Here is a 21650-nt window from a genome sequence, read left to right as displayed (position 1 = left end):
CAGTTGGATGGCATCACTGACGCGATGGACTCAAGTTTGAACAGGGAAGCCTGGCGTGCTGTCCATGGGGTTGAAAAGAGTCGAACACGACTGCACACCTGAACAACAACATTTACCTGGCTCTCCTAGTTCTCTCTCCACCTCTGCACCACTAGCCGAGAGACTGACTGAAGAAGTCCCAAGGGCCTTCCCTTACTTGTCTCACTTGAGAAATAAAATGTTTCCAATGTATCCACTATTCCAAGTGATAAAGTTTGTAATAACTATGTCCTGTGCTTAGCTGCTCAGTAGTGTCTGACTCTGAGACCCCCAGGCTCCTCTGTCCATGGGATGCTCTAGACAAGAATACTCAAGGGGGTTGCAGTGTCCTCCTCCAGGGGATCTTCCTAATCCAGGGATCAAACCCAAGTCTCCCACATTGCAGGTGGATTATTTACTGTCTGAGCCCAGGAAAGCCCATGAATACTGGAATAGTAGCCTATCCCTTCTCCAGGGAATCTTCCGGACCCAGGAATGGAACAGGGGTCTCCTGCATGGCAGGCGGATTCTCTACCAGGTGAGCTATCAAGGAAGCCCTATAGGAATGTCAAAATATACTTATCTTCAGGAATCAGTGGTACCATTAAAAGTGAACAGATACTCATACCAGTTTTTGGGTAGATGAATGGGATTTTCTAAGACATACTTAGGTTATAAAACAAGTCAAGTGTTGAACAAAAGGCCTCCTTAGAGTCAAAGTAAAGCTAATCTTGTCCCCTGAAATAATTATTTTAAAAAATCCAAAGTTTTTAGGAGCCTCTTTATACTTTTACACTAGCTTTTTTTTACTTCTTTTTTCACTAAAAATGATATAATTTTTAGAATGAAGAATACATACCTCTTTATCTAAAATTTTCTTTTTAAGATGAAAACTCTTCAATTTTTGTGGCATATCACTAACTTTCTCATTCTCTTTGAAATGTTCAGCATCAGGATTGATGATGTCCTAAGGGTAATGTTTTGAGAAGCTTTCTTAAAAAGTTTTCAATAAAATTAAAAGAATGAAGGGTAGAATACAAATTAAACGTTCCATGCAAAAGAAGAGGCCAAACAAAAGAAGGAAGAAAAACATTGAACTCAATTCTTCAGTTACTCATCATAAGACATCTAATAACAGGTTAATGTGGAAATAATTCATTTAGATTCACATTTGCATATAAATTGTAAGTGGGACAAATTAGGATAATTGCTAGAAGTTAATACACATTGATAGTAACTATAATGACTACACATTCATAGATACATCTCCTGTTAGCCTAGTCAGTTTACAAATCCAAATTTTAGACTAATTGTTATACCTGACACCAGAACAATGAGACATCTTTAATAATATTGAAACTCTAGACATTTCAGTGGCCCCCAGAATGAAGATACTTGTACACTGTACTTGTACAGTGAAGACCCTTGTAACCTAAGGGTCAAAAGTGCACGCATTAGAGTCAGACTACCTGGGTTTGGATCTGAGTTCTGCCACTTAGAGCTTCCCTTGTGGCTCGGTGGTAAAGAATCTGCCTTCCAATGCAGGAGATATGGGTTCAATCTTTATGCTGGGAAGATCCCCTGGGGAAAGAAATGGTGACCCACTCCAGTATTCTTGCCTGGGAAATCCCATGGGCAGAGGAGCCTGGTGGGCTACAGTCCATGGGGTCGTAGAGTCAGACACAACTGATCGACTGAGCACAGTGGAAAGCGTCTACTGCAGCTCTGAAACGGAATGGAAACTCATTCTGCCACTTAACTTATGTGAGACTTTGAACAAGAAACTCAACTATTCTAGGCCTGTTTGTTTTTCCATGTTTAAAAAAAAAAAAAAGCCTGATAATATTTTTTTAATGGTGTAAGAGTTGAATGAGATAATCCATGAAAAGCAGAGTCAATTTAAATGCCTCCAAGGACAGGGTGGGCAGCCAGCAAATATTTGTCCAGTGCCTATTAGAGGCTTACCCTGTATTAGCAGAGGGCATATCACATATGGAGTCTCTGATCTTGAAGCCTTGAGCAAACAGGTATTTGTTTGGCCTGGAATGAGATCTACTAAGTAGAGGGTTGATGGATGGCTCACTGAGGGGTCTGGGAGAGAAGAAGCAGCCAGCAAATAAGACTGAGAAAGAACAGCAGCATCCGCTGAGAGAAGAGAAAATCAAGCAAATATGGTGAGAAAGCAGATGTCTGAAGGGCCGGGGGTGATGGAAAGGCTGCAGCAAGAAGTGCTGGCGACACTTTCAAATTCAAACCTTATGAAGACAAAACTTCAGGCGGGCACAGTCTTTGGGCCGTCAATTTGGGGTCTCTGCTAAAATTACTTAGCTTGGTTTCCAGCCTTCAATAAATGCTGGCGTTCAACAAATTTTAGCTGAAAGAAAATAGTAGTGTAGTGTGTAGTGTGTTCCTGTGTCAGATCAGGAACACAGCAAACCCACGTTGCCAAATTTTGGCTCAGAGGAGTGCACTTAAGCTCAAAGAAACATACAATAATCAGAGGGAAGAGGAAGAAAGAGAGTTCAATAATTTGAGGAGCTGTTCCGAGCATCATGCCCTTCAAACGTAGGGTCTGTCACTTCCCAGGGCAGCAGCGACACCACTGCAGCTAAGGCTGAGAAAGGAAAATTTCCTTGGCCAGGTCACACAGCCAAGAGGTGGAGAGGCCATGTCTGGAACTCACTGGACACTAACTTCATTTTTCATTCTTCCCATGGACACAGCTCCACACTGCCCACCCTGCCCCAGAGCTGCACTTCAGATCAGACTGGGTAAACAGCCCACCCATGTGAACTCATCACTAGGAGCAGCCGGGCTGGAGCCCAAGACTACTGCTCAGAGGGAGTTTTCCTAACACGTGGAAAGCACTGAGGGACAGGTTTTGCCTGAAGTTCTTATTTTTTTCAGTCCTACTACATTATCTTACTGTTGATTTGTGGGAATTAGGTGATGAAAAAAGACAGGATGAAGCAGTGGGAAGAAGGAAGGGCTGATTGGTTGGTTTAAGCATCTGTATCAGTCAGTTCAGTCGCTCAGTCATGTCCAACTCTTTGCAACCCCATGGACTACAGCATGCCAGGCTTCCCTGTCCATCTGTATCATTCCTTCCATTATTTTTCTTTCATAACTTGATTGTCCAACCTTGATATTTCTTAATAAAAATATGATTTTTGTATAATTACCTGATGTGGGAGAAGTTCTACCATCAGAGCCAGAAGACTGAGAATTCTGGACGTCGGCTGTGAAGTTCTTTTCATGTCTGGGGGGTTTGCGCTCCCTTCTTCACAAGGTGAGTGATTCGGGAACAAATTAGAATGTGTCATCTTTGTATCCTACATATACACAATTCAGACTTGTCACAATAAAGACACAGAATCTGGATTACTTTTTAGGTAAAATGCTGAATACCACTCTTAAAAACTCAAAGCAGTGGTTCTCAAACTTTTTGATTTTCAGGATGCTTTCACAGTCTTAAAAATTATTGAGGATATCCCAAAGCTTTTGTTTGTTAGGCTCTATCTGTCAATATTTATTGCATCAGAAATCACAGTGTGAACATAAAAAATATTGATTTACAAATTCATTTAAATAACAATCAATATTTATTGTATTAAAAATACAATATCTACATTTATATTTATTGTGTTAGAATCTATTTTATATTTATCAATATTCATTGTATTAGAAATTACAACTGAGAACATTCAAAAATATTTATTTACTAATTCATTTAAACAATAAATCTATTATGTCAGTATAAGCGACAATTTAATACAAAATTACCGCATTTGTCAAAATGAAAAATTAGTGAAAAGTGGGAATGTTTACACTTTCTGCAAATATTGTTAATGCTGGCTTAATAGAAGACAGCAGGACTCTCCACTGTGCTTTCCATATTCCATCAATCATGAAAGCAATTACCCTGTCACATGCCACATGGCTTCACGGGAAAACTCCACTGTACACCTGGGAAAGAATGAGAGTGAAAAAGGCAATGGTGTCTTCATATTACCATGAAAATGCTTCGACATCAAAGATGCTCCCAGAACACACATTGAGAAAATGGACCTAAAGATTAATGAAAAGCAAAACTAGAAGTAAAAAAAAAAAAAAAACGGATTAGTCAAGATGGTGCAAAAGCTGCCTTTAAAAAAAGAAAGCTCAAGAAAAACATTGTATAGTGGATAAACTACTGCACAGTAACACTGATTTACGCAGTGTTTACTAATTCAAAATTTGTCATGCTTTGGTTAACAGCCAAACTGAAGGTCATCTTTGCTTAGGCTAAAAGTGAAAATGAAAGTGTTAGTTGCTCAGCTGTGTTTCAACTCTTCTTGACCCCATGGACTGTAGCCCGCCAGGCTCCTCTGTCCATGGGACTCTTCAGACAAGAATAGTGGAGTGGGTTGCTGTTCCCTTCTCCAGGGGATCTTCCTGACCTGCTTAGGTCAGTACTTATCAAAGCATGACCTTGGGGCCAGGAGCATCAGTGAGTCCCTAAGATCTTCCTGGAGATGCAAATCCCCAGGCCCCACCTCACACCTGCTGAATCAGAGACTCTGGGGTGGTCCCTGCAATCTGCAGTTTCATAGCTGAGGCTGATGAATGCTAACGTTTGAGAATCACACTGGCTTAGATAATCCTTTCTTCTTTCTGGAGAAAAGATGACAGAGAGAATTTCCAGTCCCATGAGAACAGTATTTTTCTAAGAGCCATTAAAAATAATAGGATCCTGTCTTGCAAACAATACTTAATACGGATTAGATATTCACAAAAGTAAGTCTTCTAAGGACATCTTTGAGCAACAGATCAGTTCAGTTTAAGTTATTATGACAAATATAAAAATAAACGTATACATTTTCTGACTCAGATTAGCCTTCTAATAGAGTTAATAAGATTGCACTACAGATATTTTAAGGCAGGCCTACAAAACTGGAATAGAGCAGATGTGCTCTGGCTTGTGAGGATTATCACTACCAAGACAGGCTTCCAGTTGTCTGCCAAAAAAAGCCATCTGAACTGCAAATACAAAATACAGGTTCTCCAAACACATTGATACGAGGCTCTCATGTTGTTCTTAACGAATGATCATTTTGCAATACATACAGATATTGAATCTTTATGCTGCACACCTGAAACTCGTGGATGTGCCATCTCAGTAAAAATGTTAGTAACTTTACAAGATTACTGTGTGATATGATGTAGGTTTTGCCTTGTAAACCAAATATGCAGCTGTATTATTTAGTTTTACTGTTGAATAGGCAGACATGGCATGAAAAGACTGAGATCCTCACTCAGAAAATCTTTTCTCGAGGAAGCTTTGGATGATTGGTCATGTACGAGTGCCTGCATGTGTGCTAAGTCACTTCAGTCGTGTCCGACTCTGTGCGACCCCGTCCATAGACGGCAGCCCACCAGGCTCCCCCGTCCCTGGGATTCTCCAGGCAAGAACACTGGAGTGGGTTGCCATTTCCTTCTCCAATGCATGAAAATGAAAAGTGAAAGTGAAGTCGCTCAGTCGTGTCCGACCCTCGGCGACCCCATGGACTGCAGCCCTTCAGGCTCCTCCGTCCATGGGATTTTCCAGGCAAGAGTACTGGAGTGGGGTGCCATTGCCTTCTCCATACCAGGCTCCTAGGTACCCACAAAATTCCCACATTCATTTGCAACTCTACCAATATAATTGCAAGAGGCCAGGAATGGCTGTTCTTTAATGTGAGTATCTGAGACCCAAAGAAACTCGTCCAAACCTGTGGCACCTTCTCCATCATTTCTCTCTTTTTGGTTGTTAATTCTCTCCGCCGACAAATTAGGGTATGGGCCACGCCCAAATACGCCTCAGCAGACTATTAGAAACTCCTGAAATTCTGCCTTAGAGATTCTGAATTTGTGATAATACCTTGGCCACATCTGACTCTGTTACACCCTCTAAGATCTCCTTGAGTCGAGCTATCTCACATTTAGGGACACAATTTTGCTCCTCACTCCTTGCAACCTGCTGCTGATGTTTTGTGTTTTCATTTTTTACCTCGTCGATCTGCTGCTGGAGTTCTGCATTCTTAGCCTTTTCACTGTCGGATAGGAATTGCACCTTCTGAACCTGAGCGACCAATTTCTCGAGTTTAGATTTCAGATTCTCTCTTTCATCCAGGTGTTTCCTTTCACGTTTCTGAAATTCCTCCCGTAAAGACAGGACCTCTTGCTCTCTGGTCTCTCTCTCCCTTTTCAACAAGTCCAGAGCGGCACTGGTGGCCTTTTCCAGTTCTCCTTTGAGTTGCTGCAGTCTTTCTATCTCTTCTTCTTTCTTGCTCAAGGCGCTATCCATCTCCATGCACTGAGTCATGTACCTTTCCTCTAGACTAGCATAATTGCCCTTGAGTTTCTTAAACTCTAACTGTAAGGTTTCCTTTTCACTCCTGCATTCCTGAAGGTGGTTTTGGGTGGTAACTAAAATCTCATGCAAACTCTGCAGTGTCTTCTCTGTATCATTCTTCTCTAGCTTTATTCTGTACTTTTCTTCAATTAACTCTTCGACCTTCTCCTTTAGCTTATTGATGATGTCCACAAACACGTGCTGTTTAGTCGTATTCATCTGTAGTTCTTCAACCTTCTTCTCTAAATACGTGTTACGATGCTCTAGGTCTTGGATCCGAGTTTCCTGTTCTTTGTTAGCGAGTTTTAATTTCCGTAGGACTTCATTTAAAGCCATGTCCTCTTCCAGAGGTTGTAAGCTTTCCAAGCTCTGCTCTGCGTCAGGTATCAAGCAGGCCTCCTGAGACGCTCCATCGCTCCAACAAATGCCTCTAGGAGCCCAAGTTGAGACCATCTGTGGACTCCACCTGCCTTTTTCTGGGACTTCCTTTTGGTGTCTGACTGACATCTCAGGAATATCCATAGAATTCTGTACTCCTTTGGAAGAACCTGCAATCTGTAAATTACAGTAAGTAAAATAAGTCTGAAAGAGTAGAAATATCATGAGCTTTGAGGTCAAAGAGAGCTGCCCTTGAACACTGGATCCCTAAATTTGGTTTTCTCAGCTCTGAAATAATAGGGAAGACGTGTACGTCCAACACTAATATCTAATTAACAAAAATACTTAAGTATTAATTGCTGAATGTCATGTACTGCACTTAGCAGCACAGCAGGTATGGTATCTGTATTATGCTTTTACAAAAAAAAAATTAAATATTGATACTCTCACCATCTTCTATGACACAAACTTTTCTGGATACATACAAGATATTTCCTTTGACTTCAAATGAATTAAAACAAAGTTATTCATTACCCTAAATCTGCAAAGACATTTAAAAAAAAATTATTTTTGAGGTAATGTTGGTTTTTAACATTATGTAAGCCTCATGTGTACGTTACATTTCTACTTCTGTTTACACTACAGCACACTCACCACCAAACATTTAGTTTCCATTTATCACCATACAGTTGATCCATTTTACTCATTTCATTTATTTTGTTCATTTATTTTTTGGTTTTTGTTTGGGTTTTTTTGTATCCCATATATGAATGAAATCATATTTGTTTTTCCCCACCTGACTTATTTTACTTAGCATGATACCCTCACGATCCACCCATCCATGTTGCCACAAATGGCAAAATTTCATCTTTATGACTGAGTAGTATTCTATTGTAAATATACGAAATACCTTCTTTATCCATTTATCCATTGATAGGCACTTAGGTCAGAGAAGGCAATGGCACCCCACCTTACCCCACTCCAGTACTCTTGCCTGGAAAATCCCATGGACCGAGGAGCCTGGTGGGCTGCAGTCCATGGGGTTGCAGAAGAGTCAGACACGACTTCACTTTCACTTTTCACTTTCATGCATTGGAGAAGGAAATGGCAACCCACTCCAGTGTTCTTGCCTGGAGAATCCCAGGGACGGGGGAGCCTGGTGGGCTGCCGTCTATGGGGTCGCACAGAGTCGGACACGATTGAAGCAACTTAGCAGCAGCAGCAGCAGCAACAATCAGCAATGTTGAACATCTTTTCATGTGCCTGTTGGCCACCGGTATGTCTTCTTCGGAAAAATGTCTATTTGGCTCCTCTGCTAATTTTTTAATTAGATTTTTTTGTTGTTATTGAGTTGTATGAATTCTATATATATTTTGGATACTAACCCCTTATTGGTTATGTGGTTTGCAAACATCTTTTCCCAGTTGGCAGGTTGTCTTTGTATTTTATAGATAGTTTCCTTCACTGTGCAAAAACTTTTTAGTTTGATGAGGTCCCATTTATTTTTGCTTTTGTTTTCCTTGCCTGAGGATATATACCCAAAGATATTGCTAAGGCCAATTCACTGATTATACTGTCTATGATAGATTTATTGTTTTTATATGTCCATCTTTGTCTCTTGTTACCTTTTTTGGTTTGGAGTTTGGAGTCTATTTTGTCAGATATGAACATAGCTACACTCAATTTCTTTTAGCTACCATTTGCTTTGGACATCATCTTCATCCTTTCATTTTGAGTCTATGTTTATCTTTAAAGCTGAAGTGAGTTTACTGGAGGGAGTAGACAGCTGGATCTCGTTTTTAATATATCTCTTTTGGGGGCGGGGAGGTCTTGCTTTTTAATCCATCCAACCACTTTTTTTTTTTTTTAAGATTTATTTATTTATTTTTGACTGTGCTGAGTCTTATTTGCTGCATGCAAGATTTCTCTAGTTTTGGAGAGCAGGGGCTACTCTTTGTTGAGGTATGAGGTATGAGGACTTCTCTCATAGCTCAGTTGGTAAAGAATCTGCCTGCAATGCAGGAGACCCTGGTTGCATTCCTGGGTGGGGAAGATCCTGTGGAGAAGGGAGAGGCTACTCACTCCAGTCTTCTTGGGCTTCCCTGGTGGCTCAGCTGGTACAGAATCCGCCTGTGAAGTGGGAGACCTGGGTTCGATCCCTGGGTTGGGAAGATCCCCTGGAGGACGGACAGGCTACCCACTCCAGTATTCTGGCCTGGAGATTTCCATGGACTGTATAGTCCATGGGGTCACAGAGTCGGACACGATCTGAGCAACTTTCACTCACGCTTATTTATTTTTGAGTGTGCTGAGTCTTATTTGCTCCGTGCAAGCTTTCTCTAGTTTCTCTCTGTTGAGCTGTGCTTCTCATTGCAGCGGCTTCTCTTACTGAGGTCCATGGGCTCTAAAGCACCTGCTCCACAGTTGTGGTACATGGGCTTAGTTGCTCTGAGGCATGTGGGATCTTCCTGGAGCAGGGATTGAAACCGCGTCCATTGCATTGGCAGGTGAATTTTCAACCAGTGCACCACCAGGGAAGCCCCAACCAATCTGCCTTTTGATTGATGAATTAAATCCATGTACATTTAGGATGATTCTTGACAGATGAGAACTTGGTTTTATCTTTTATTTTCTGATTGCTCTGTATGTCCACTGTTTATTTTTCTTGTGTTTCTGTCTGCTGTTCTGGTTTGGTGGTTTTCTATGATGTTTCTCTTTTTTATGTTTCACATCTTTGCTCTAGATCTTTATTTTGTGGTTATCATGAGGTTTGTATAAAACATCTTATAGATAAAACAGTCCTTTTTCTCTGCTGACAGCATCTGATCTTCATATGCCTATACAGGTTCTGTCCTTTTCCTCTTCCTCTTTTGTCTTTGCTGTCTCAAATTATCCTTTAATGTTGTAAATTTATTACCAATTTGAAGTAGTTATAGTTACTTTTTCTGCTCTTTTTTCCCTTGACATTTATGGTATAATACAGTGTTAATAATCTATTCTGACATAAAGTTTCAATTTTCTGACTATTTATCACCTTACTCAAAGTTTTGTGTATTCTGCATTTTTATTTTGGGCCTAAGAGCTCATTTCAACATCTCCTGTAAGCCAGGTCTAATGTAATGAACTCCTTCAGCTTTTGTCTGTCTGAGAGTCTTTATTTCTCCTTCATATATGAATGATAACTTTTTTGGATAAAGTATTTTTGACTGACAGTTTTTATCTTTCACTATTTTGAGAATTTTATTCCATTCCTTCCTGGCCTATAGTTACAGCTGAAAAATCTGCTGATAGCCTAATGGGGGTTCCTTTATAGATAACCATCCTTTTTTCCCTTTTTAAAATATTCTATTTTAATAAAACTTTTATTCTGGAATAATTTTAGATTTATGAAAAAGTTATAAGCATAAAGAGTACTCTATACCTCTCACCCAGGGTCCTTTAATGTTAATGTCTTATATACCATGGCACATTTAATAGCAAATTCCAGTCCAGAGTATCACATTGTATTTAACACCTCTTTGTCATTGATTTTTGACAGTTTTAATACCACATGTCTTAGAGAAGATCTACTAGCAATGATTTCTTAGCTTCATAGATTTGTATATACAGTTCTTTTCTTAGGTTTGCTATTTTTTTAGGTTAGCTATTTAAAAAAAACCTTAATCTTTTTACATCCCTGATATGCTCTTGGTTTTAGTAATCCTTATTTCTATTTATCTTTTGGCTATCCCTTGTGATATGTGGGAATTGGTGATGGACAGGGAGGCCTGGCATGCTGCGATTTATGGGGTCGCAAAGAGTCGGACACGACTGAGCGACTGAACTGAACTGTGACATGTGCGATCTTAGTACCCTGCCCAGGGACCGAACCCATGCCCCCTGCACTGGAAGGGTGAAGTCTTAACCACTGGACCACCAGGGAAGTCCCTTAGCTATTACTTAAACTCTCTGCTCCCTTCTCCTTCTCTCTCTCTTGTCTCTCCCTCTGGGATTTCCCATTACCCTACCATTGTCCTTCCTAAAAGAGTTGTGCAGCTCTCACAGAATTTCCTCACTTTTAAAGATTCTCTTTCCTCTTCTACCTGCATCACTTCTATTAGGTTTCTATCCCTAAGCTTGTTAATCCTCTCTTCCAAATAGTCTGCTCTATTTCCAAGGCTTTTTAATCCCTTCTTCATCTTGTTCATTATTGAGTCCTTCAGCTCCAGAATTTGTTTGGTTCTTTTTTTTGGAGTTTCAACATTTTGGTAAAATGTTCCTTCCGTTAATAAACTTGATTCCTTAGCTCATTGAATTGGCTTTCTGAGCTTTCTCATAGCTCCTCGAGTTTATGACACCTATTTTGAACGTACTGTCAGCTAGATCTCAGTATTCCATGGACGTTAAGTCTAGTTTCTGGAGAACCGCCGTTTTCTTTTTGTGGTAGTGTTACTGTGGCTAGCCCTTGGTGCCTTGTTGTTCCCTGGCACACTGAATCTGAAGTAGCAAAAAACCCTCCTTCTTTAGGTGAAGATGCTTTAATTTTTCTTGATTCTAATGACTCAGTGGGTTAGAAATTAGAGGCCTTTCTTTTGTTTGCCAGGAGGTGGCATCTATGGCTTAAGTCTTTGGTTTCTCTTTCCTGCGCTAGCTCTGGTTACCTTTGGCAGTTGGCACTACCCACCCTCATGGCTCTGATAGGCGCCCTTGCTGTCGCTGCCTGTACTTCTAGGGTGGCTGTGTCTTGCTGCTGTTGATGTCACTGCCTGAGGCTCTGGGGCACTGCTTCTGCCCTGTCCAAAATCTGAGTCACAGGCTCTACCGCATGCAGGGAGGGGGAGAGCTGGGAGGAGTTGGGTGTCATCAGATTCCCGGGTGCTGCCACTGTGGGCTGGATTGATGGGGGGCAGTTATGGGTGCCTCTGGAGCTGGAGAGATGGTTGCAGGCCCCACTTCCACTGCTGCCAGTCACCCACGGTTGGCTAGTGGCCAGGAGGTTGTGGGTGCCGCCTCTCCTCCTGCTGCTGGGTTCTTTGAGGCTGTGGGCTCAGCTGCCACCCCGGGAGGACCACGATCTCAGGCACAACCTCCACAGTCCCCCAGTGCAGCCTCCTCTGTGTGCTTCAGTCCACCCTCCTTTAGATGTATGGATGTGTGGAATTCTCCAGCATCCTGGTGTGTTGGGGAGAGCCACATCTGTTGAGCTGTGGATGTTTTACTAATTGTAGATTGAAAAGCAGAGACAGAGAGAATATCTCAATCTACCATGATGCTGACAACCCTCTCTTGTGAGCCCTCCCTTTTTTTTTTCCTCTCTAAAGCCTTTTTTTAAAATTTATTTATTTTAATTGGAGGCTAACTACTTTACAATATTGTAGTGGTTTTTGTCAAACACCAACATGAATCAGCCACAGGTGCACGTGTTTCCCATCCAGAATCCCCCCCACCTCCCTCCCCATCCCACCCCCCAGAGTCATCCCAGTGCACCAGGCCTGAGCACCCTGTCTCATGCATCGAACCTGGATCAGCGATCCACTTCACAAATAATACACACATTTCAATGCTACCCTCTCAAATCATCCCACCCTTGCCTTCTCCCACAGAGTCCAAAAGACTGTTCTTTACATCTGTGTCTCTTTCGCTGTCTCGCATACAAGGTCATCATTACCATCTTTCTAAATTCCATATATATGCCTTAATATACTATATTGGTGTTTTTCTTTCTGACTTACTTCACTCTGTATAATAGGCTCCAGTTTCATCCACCTCATTAGAACTGATTCAAATGCATTCTTTTTAATAGCTGAGTAATATTCCATGGTGTATATGTACTACAGCTTTCTTATCCATTCGACTGTTGATGGACATCTAGGTTGCTCCCATGTCCAGGCTATTGTAAACAGTGCTGCAATGAACATTGGGGTACACATGTCTCTTTCAATTCTGGTTTCCTTGGTGTGTGTGTCCAGCAGTGGTATTGCTGGGTCGTATGGCAGTTCTATTTCCAGTTTTTTAAGGAATCTCCACACTGTTCTTCATAGTGGCTGTACTAGTTTGCATTCCCACCAACAGCATAAGAGGTTTCCTTTTTCTCCACACCCTCTCCAGCATTTATTGTTTGTAGACTTTTTGATAGCAGCCATCCTCACTGGCTTGAGATGGTACCTCATTGTGGTTTTGATTTGCATTTCTCTGATAATGAGTGATGTTGAGCATCTTTTCATGTGTTTGTTAGCCATCTGTATGTCTTCTTTGGAGAAATGTCTGTTTAGTTCTTTGGCCCATTTTTTGATTGGGTTGTTTATTTTTCTGGAATTGAGCTGCAGGAGTTGCTTGTATATTTTTGAGATTAATTCTGTTAGTTGCTTTGTTATTATTTTCTCCCATTCTGAAGGCTGTCTTTTCACCTTGCCTATAGTTTCCTTTGTTGTGCAAAAGCTTTTAAGTTTAATTAGATCCCATTTATTTTTGCTTTTATTTCCATTACTCTGGGAAGTGGGTCATAGAGGAACCTGCTGTGATTTATGTCAGAGAGTGTTTTGCCTGTTTTCCTCTAGGAGTTTTATAGTTTCTGCTCTTACATTTAGATCTTTAATCCATTTTGAATTTATTTTTGTGTATGGTGTTAGAAAGTGTTCTGGTTTCATTCTTTTACAAGTGGTTGACCAGTTTTCCCAGCACCACTTGTTAAAGTGATTGTCTTTTCTCCATTGTATATTTTTGCCTCCTTTGTCAAAGATAAGGTGTCCATAGGTGTGTGGATTTATCTCTGGGCTTTCTATTTTGTTCCACTGATCTATATTTCTGTGTTTGTGCCAGTACCATACTGTCTTGATGACTGTAGCTTTGTAGTATAGTCTGAAGTCAGGCAGGCTGATTCCTCCAGTTCCATTCTTCTTTCTCAAGATTGCTTTGGCTATTTGAGGTTTTTTGTATTTCCATACAAATTGTGAAATTATTTGTTCTAGTTCTCTGAAAAATACTGTTGGTAGCTTGATAGGGATTACATTGACTCTATAGATTGCTTTGGGTAGTATACTCATTTTCACTATATTGATTCTTTGGATTCATGAACATGGTATATTTCTCCATCTATTTGTGTCATCTTTGATTTCTTTCATCAGTGTTTTATAGTTTTCTATATATAGGTCTTTTTTTTTTTCTTAAGTAGATTGATTCCTAAGTATTTTATTCTTTTTGTTGCAATGGTGAATGGAATTATTTCCTTAATTTCTCTCATTGTTAGTGTATAGGAATGGAAGGGATTTCTGTGTGTTAATTTTACATCCTGCAATTTACTATATTCATTGATTAGCTCTAGTAATTTTCTGGTGGAGTCTTTAGGGTTTTCTATGTAGAGGATCATGTCATCTGTAAACAATGAGAGTTTTACTTCTTCTTTTCCAATCTGGATTCCTTTTCTTTCTTTCTCTTCTCTGATTGCTGTGGCTAAAACTTCCACAACTATGCTGAATAGTAGTGGTGAGAGTGGGCACCTTTGTCTTGTTCCTGACTTTAGGGGAAATGCTTTCAATTTGTCACCATTGAGGATAATGTTTGCTGTGGGTTTATCATATATGGTGAGCCCTCTTTTGATTCCTCATCAAGCCATTATCTCACAATTCTATGATTTCTAATGTGAACATCAGAAAATCTGATGAACATATCTCATGACTGACTTTCTGCTCACAATACAGATTTGGGAGAAGGGGATTAAAAAAAAAACAACAGTATGTTGTAGGAAAGTGAAGGTGAAGTCACTCAGTTTTGTCCAACTCTTTGAGACCCTATGGACTGTAGCCTACCAGGCTCCTCCGTCCATGGAATTTTCCAGGCAAGAACACTGGAGTGGGTTGCCATTTCCTTCTCCAGGGGATCTTCCTGACCCAGGCATCAAACCCAGGTCTCCTGCACTGCAGGCGGACACTTTACCATCTGAGCCACCAGGGAAGCCCTGGGAAGTTGTAGGAAACACTAAAATGAACATGACAGAATACGCTAGTAAAAGATCTCTAAAGGGATGGGCTGAATAACTTTCCAAATAGAATTTAGGGATATTGGACCCTTATATTATAGTGCTTCTTCATTGTTCTGGGATAAAGACAACCATCCTTACTGAGGCCTGTAAGGTTCTGATACTGATCTTGATATCTAACCCGCGCTACCTTTCCATCCTCTACAACATCCTTCCAACCCAGCAACACTAAGCTGCCTTCAGACCCACGAAGGAAGGGACCATGCTTCCTGCGGCCACAAGGTTTTCACACTAGTTGCTATCACTACTTCTTCGTGGAATGCTCCCCTACGCCCACCACCTAACTACCCCCATTCATCCTGCAGAGCTGAGCTCAGTTACCACTACACTTCAGGGAAGTCTTACCCAAATTCCCTGACCAGGGACAGGAAGACTCCGATCTTACTTTATAGTGCTTACCACAGCTGCAAGTTTATATGTAATTTTATAACATATACACTTTATATGTAACTTTTATTTGCAGCACTTACCATAGTTGAAAATTCATATTTACTCATGTGATTATTTGATTAATGTCTGTCTCCTCTATGAGAGTGTTCTTGTCATGAGGACAGAGCCCACATCTTTTTGTTTCTGGTTTTGTCAACCATTCTATAACCAACACATAGCACAGGGCTTCAGACATGACAGATGCCTCAATGTATTTACTGACTGACTGAAAGGCTAGATGCAATGGAAATAGTTACAATCTTAAGAAATCCTAATTCAGCAGCTTTTTAAAATGTTATTTTCCAGAACTCAAGACAGGTAAGTAGACTTGTCTTTTAAATGCTGCTTTCAAATAAAATGAACAAAAAAATCCTGACTTTACTTGTAAATGAAATATAACAGCCATAGCTTTTCTCACTAAACTCACAATGAAAAGATATTCTTTATGCTACCTTTGGATTGTTATCTATTTGCCCACACCAATTCTTTTTTTTTTTTTTAATTGAGAGACTATATAGACTTTATACTGTTGGCATCTTCAGTGCTATTATGATACTGCTGCTGCTAAGTCACTTCAGTCGTGCCCGACTCTGTGCGACCCCTTAGACAGCAGCCCACCAGGCTTCCCCGTCCCTGGGATTCTCCAGGCAAGAACACTGGAGTGGGTTGCCATTTCCTTCTCCAATGCATGAAAGTGTAAAGTGAATGTGAAGTCGCTCAGTCATGTCCGACTCTAACGACCCCATGGACTGCAAGCCTGCCAGGCTCCTCCATCCATGGGATTTTCCAGGCAAGAGTACTGGAGTGGGGTGTCATTGCCTTCTCCGTCTTATGATACTACATACCCAGAATTAACAATTCAGAGACAAATTCATGTTTTCACTTTGGTAGAAAAATTTTTTTTTTGCTGATCAGTAGAAATTCCACAGAATAGAAAAGTCATGAGTTTTCTTGTCAAATAATTTAATGAATCAATCAATACAATTCACTAAGTATAAAAACTTGAAAGGGAATGTGTTAGTCCCTCAGCTGTGTCCAGCTCTATGCTACCTCACAGACGGTAGCCCACCAGGCTCCTCTGTTCATGGGATTTTCCAGGAAAGAATACTGGAGTGGGTAGCCATTCCCTGCTCCAGGGAATCTTCCCAACCTAGGGATTGAACCTGGGTCTCCTGCATTGCAGGCAGATTCTCTATTGTCTGAGCCACCAGGGAAGGCCATAAAAGCTCAGTATTGATATACTCAAGGCATCATGTAGATGTTGGGGTGCATAAAAGGATAAGTAAGACAGCACCCTGACCCTCAAAGAAATTATCATGTGGTAGAGCTAATCTCCAAGTATGGATTTTACTTCATTAGAAAGGATTGTTTCTAAATTGAGGAAGATCTCAGAAGGCAGTTCCCCCAGAGAAGCAAAGTCCCTCACACTGATGATTTAGGACTACTTCCAAAAGCCTCCGGTTATAAGCAGTAATTTTTTTTTTTTTAAACACTTCCTTTAATACTCTATGGACTAATCATTAAAAGTCTTACCTCCTCTGTTTCATAATTAGCTCTCAGATCAAGCAAGTTAAAGTTATTTTCTTTATAAAATGGTTGTTCAACATCACTGTGTACTTCTTCCTCACACACAAAGTCTTGAGACTGACTAGGATTGAGGGCAGATTCCGTGGCAGTACTATTAGCCAGTGGCATTTCCATGAATTTCAGTGTCTCTTCACTGCAGTGGATTAGAGGTGGGCTTATAGAAGGCTGTCTGACACATTCAAGAGCAAATTGATCTGTATGGGTGAAAGTGCTAGTTCCCATCGGGTTTTCTTCCTTAAATGAGTCTTCCTGTATATTGGTGTCTTCTGCATCATCACATACATAATGCTGCAATTCTGGCTCCTCTGTGTAAGATAAGCTTTCCGTCAGATCTTGAAATGCTATTTCATTATTAAACGAGTCTGTCTGATGAAACTGGCAAAGGGGTTCAAATTGTCTCAAGGAAGAAATGCTGGTGTCAATTGGCTGAGTGAGTACATTCTGTGAGTAATTTCCAATGTTGACATCTTATTAGAAAAAGAAAGATGGAAATAAGAATTAGCATTAAATTTATGCATTAACAGTTACATTCACACTTATGAAATAAATTGTTAGAGTCTTTTAAGAATTATAAGTTCAACCTTTTTCATTAAGTTTATTTGTGCTACCAGCTGCAACAAAACTTTTTTACATGAAGGAAAAAGTCAACAAGTAACTACCACAAAGAAGCTTCTTACAGTTCATTTTTGTCAAATACCATTGTAACAAATTCTAAGGCATCTTCAAAATTCTTTTGTTGTACTCTAATTTTAAAATGCTTCAAAAGAATAAAACACACAGTGTATAGTAATAGCAAACACACATAGACATGTTTAACTTCACAACAATCTCATGAACTAGGTACTGTTATTACCTGTTTTTACAGATAAGGAAATGGAAACATAAGAGATGTTAAGTCACTTGCCGGGAAACAGCTGGCAAGCAGTGCAGCTGGGATTCTAGAATACTATTTATGTTTCTGAATATGACAAGTTATTCAGATTTAATATTTTTAAAAATCAGAAGCAAATAAAGACAACATGCAAAGAAGTGTTTCAAATAAATATCCCTTCCCTTCTAAATTCCTTCCTCTTCCCCACCCAGAGAGAACTGCTATACTGAAGCTGCTGCTGTTGTTCCTTGGTCAGTGAGTGGTGTCCAACTCTTTGTGACCCCATGGCTTTGTAGCCCACCAGGCTTCTCTGTCCACGGGATTTTCCTGACAATACTGGACTGGGTTGCCATGCCCTCCTCCAGGGGATCTTCCCAACCCAGAGATCGAACCCACATCTCCTGTGTCTCCTGCACTGCAGGCGAATTCTTTACCACTGAGCTATCAGGGAAGCCCCATACTTAAGTTGGTGGCCCTGTGCTTGGGTGTTTGTGTGTGTGTGTGTGTGTGTGTGTGTGTGTGTAGGGGGGGAATATCTAAAATGTCATTTGTGAAAGTTATTGGAAAAATAAAAAACTAGTCTGAGTATGGTACAAAGTCACAGTAACTTTATATGGTTGTTGTTGTTTAGTCCCTCAGCTGTGTCCAACTCTTTGCGACCCCATGGACTGCAGCATTCCAGGCTTCTCTGTCATTCACCATCTCCCAAAGCCTGCTCAAATTGTTGTCCATCAAGTCAGTGATGCCATCCAAAAATCTCACCCTCTGTCATCCCCTTCTCTTCCCACCTTCAATCTTGCCCAGCAACAGAGTCCTTTCCAGTGAGTCAGCTCTTTGCATCAGGTGACCACAGTAGTGGAGCTTCAGCTTCAGCATCAGCATCAGTCCTTCCAATGAATATTCAAGACTGATTTCCTTTAGGGTTGACTGGTTTGATCTCCTTGCAGTCCAAGGGACTCAAGAGTCTTCTCTAACACCACAGTTCAAAAGCATCAATTCTTCAATGCTCAGCCATCTTTATGGTCCAACTCTCACACCCATGCATGACTACTGGAAAAATCATAGCTTTGACTAGATGGACCTTTGTTGGCAAAGTAATGTCTCTGCTTTTTAATACGCCATCTAGATCTGTCATAGCTTTTCTTCCAAGAAGCAAGCGTCTTTCAATATCATAGCTGGCAGTCACCATCTGCAGTGGTTTTGGAGCCCAAGAAAATAAAGTCTGACACTATTTCCATTGTTTCCCCATCTGTTTGCCATGAAGTGATGGGACCAGATGCCATGATCTTCGTTTTCTGAATGTTGAGTTTTAAGCCAACTTTTTCACTCTCCTCTTTCACTTTCATCAAGAGGCTCTTTAGTTCTTCTTCACTTTCTGCCATAAGCGTGGTGTCATCTGTGTATCTGAGGTTACTGATACTTCTGGCAATCTTGATTCCAGCTTGTGCTTCACTCACCCTGGCATTTGGCATGATGTACTCTGCATATAAGTTAAATAAGCAAGGTGACAATATACACCCTTGATGTACTCCTTTCCTAATTTGGATCAGTCCATTGATCCATGTCTGGTTCTAACTGTTGTTTTTTGACCTGCACACAGGTTTCTCAGGAGACAGGTCAGGTGGTCTGGTATTCCCATCTCTTTTCCACAGCTTGTTGTGATGCACACAAAGGTTGTAGCATAGTCAATGAAGCAGATCTTTTTTGAATTTTCTTGCTTTTTCTATGACCCAACTGATGTTGGCAATCTGACCTCTGGTTCCTCTGCCTTTTCTAAATCCAGTTTGAACATCTGAAAGTTCTCAGTTTATTGAAACCCAGCTTGGAAAATTATGAGCATTACTTTGCTAGCATGTGAGACAAGTATGACTGTGCAGTAGTTTTAACATTCTTTAGCACTGCCTTTCTTCAGGACTGGAATGAAAGCTGACCTTTTCCAGTCCTGTGGCCACTGCTGAGTTTTCCAAATTTGCTGGCATATTCACTGCAGCACTTTCACAGCATCATCTTTCAGGATTTTAAACAGCTCAGCTGGAATTTCATCACCTCCAGTAGCTTTGTTTGTAGTGATGCTTCCCAAAGTCCACTTGACTTCAAATTCCAGGATGTCTGGCTTTAGGTGAGTATCACACCATGGTGGTTATCTGGGCCATTAAGATCTTTTTTGTACAGTTCTTCTGTGTATTCTTGCCACCTCTTCTATTTTCTGGTTCTGTTAGGTCCATACCATTTCTGTCCTTTATCATGCCCATCTTCGCCTGAAATTTTCCCTTGGTATCTCTAATTTTCTTGAAGAGATCTCTAGTCTTTCCTATTCTATTGTTTTCCTCTATTTCTTTGCATTGATCACTTAAGAAGGCTTTCTTCTCTCTCCTTGCTCTTCTTTGGAACTCTGCATTTAGATGGGTATATCTCCATTTCTCCTTTGCCTTTACTACATTTGTATGGTAGTAAATACTGATCTGTACAAAAAGAAGTGTTGGGACCCAGAAGGTGAAAGGATCTCTCACTTAATCAAAAGATACTTACTATTATCAGAGACCTGTTAATCAAAAGACACACTATTATCAGAGACCTGTTAGTGTCTGCAAAACACTGTTTCTACGTACTTGATACTTTCTATCACCTCATTACCAAGTGAAACTCAACATTACACTTCAGTTTTTCCTCCCTTCCCTACGCCACGCTTATCCTCTAAGGCACTTGGGCTTGAAAACCAGACGTCTTTGACATCCTTCTACCTAATCACCCATGGGCTAGTCAGTTACCAGGTCCTGTCCTTTTCTCCTTTAAAGATGTTTTTCATAACCCATGCTTTCTTTCCCTCACTGTAGCATCATCCTGGTCCACATTCTCATGACCTCCTCAGGTCTGTCAGGGTATGGGAGTAGAAAACTTGCCCAATCATATTACCCTGAATCCAATTCTTCTGTTTGACTTTCTAGGCCTTATGTAGCCTGGACCCACATTACCCACCCAGTCTTCTGCTCCAGTCAGATCAGGCTTACTCTCCTGCAAACAGATCATGTGTCTTACAACTTCAATAATCTGCTCTGGCAGGTGCTTCTCTTCCTAAAACTTTCCTATTTACCATTCATCTAGTTTTAAAATTCCTACAATGTCTTTACATTTCTATCTCACAATTCAGCACATTGTTTGTTTGCTATTTTAGTCTTCACCATTGTTTCAAGCATGTTAGTGTCGGAACTCACATATTATACAGACCTCAAGAGGAGTCCTGGAGAAGGAAATGGCAACCCACTCCAGTATTCTTGCCTGGAGAATCCCAGGGACAGAGAAGCCTAGTGGGCTACAGTCCATGGGGTTGCAAACACATGACTTAGCAACTGAACAGCAACACAACAAAAAGAATCCACTTAAGGTTTTTCAATATCCCCTTCAGTAAAGCAACCAGTGTTTAGAGAATATGTTGACTAAATCCTGCACCCCAATGATATATTTCTATCAAAACAATTTAATAAATTTCCGGGTTATTTTATTGAACTATCAAATTAATAATTCATTGAGGTTTTTCTCAAATCTGTCATCATTTGATGACAAGCCAGTGAGCCAAGCAGCCTAGTCGGGATTGGTGAAAGACCCGACTTTACACTCACTTTTCCCGCTGTCTTCCAAATATATAAATGCTGTGTGGGCCGTGGTGGAGGAGGACTAAAGCATGCTTTTGCTCTCCAAGAACAAAAAACTACTAGGCCCTTATTTCTTCAAAATTTTGTCTGCGAACCCAGAACTTCAAATTACAACTTTTACAACTCTGTTCCTATGGCATGACCTACCAATTTGCCTTTTTTTGTTTTTTTAGTTAGGCTTACGTTTTTCATTTCATTCTGTCCTCACCCGACTTCTGCCACACATAACAAAAAAACTTATTCAAGTGATTGGATAGATATTCCAGAGATACTTCTAAGCTGTTTTAGGACAGGAATGAAAAGAGGTGTCACTGGGGTTATTGGCAAAAA

The 21650-nt window shown here is 40.6% G+C and overlaps 1 protein-coding gene across 1 annotated transcript in view; it reads right to left on the bottom strand.

Moving 5' to 3' along the window:
- The window catches only part of CAGE1 (cancer antigen 1), a 36688-nt gene that overhangs the window by 14478 nt on the left and 560 nt on the right, over window positions 1-21650 (bottom strand). Inside the window, exons 2-5 of the mRNA XM_086370360.1 lie at window positions 16746-17266; window positions 6047-6946; window positions 3201-3350; window positions 878-985 (exon numbers count right to left, since the gene is read on the bottom strand). Of these exons, the coding sequence (XP_086226486.1) occupies window positions 878-985; window positions 3201-3350; window positions 6047-6946; window positions 16746-17266 (1679 nt within the window). The remainder of the gene's footprint in view (window positions 1-877; window positions 986-3200; window positions 3351-6046; window positions 6947-16745; window positions 17267-21650) is intronic.

This window comes from Bos grunniens, chromosome 23 (genome assembly GCF_055505025.1).
Source record: "Bos grunniens cultivar Pamir isolate PY7600 chromosome 23, Bosgru_T2T1.0, whole genome shotgun sequence".
In the NCBI taxonomy this organism is placed as follows: Eukaryota; Metazoa; Chordata; class Mammalia; order Artiodactyla; family Bovidae; genus Bos; species Bos grunniens.
Note: the sequence above shows the minus strand (reverse complement) of the source record. Positions and strands in the feature narration are given on the sequence as shown.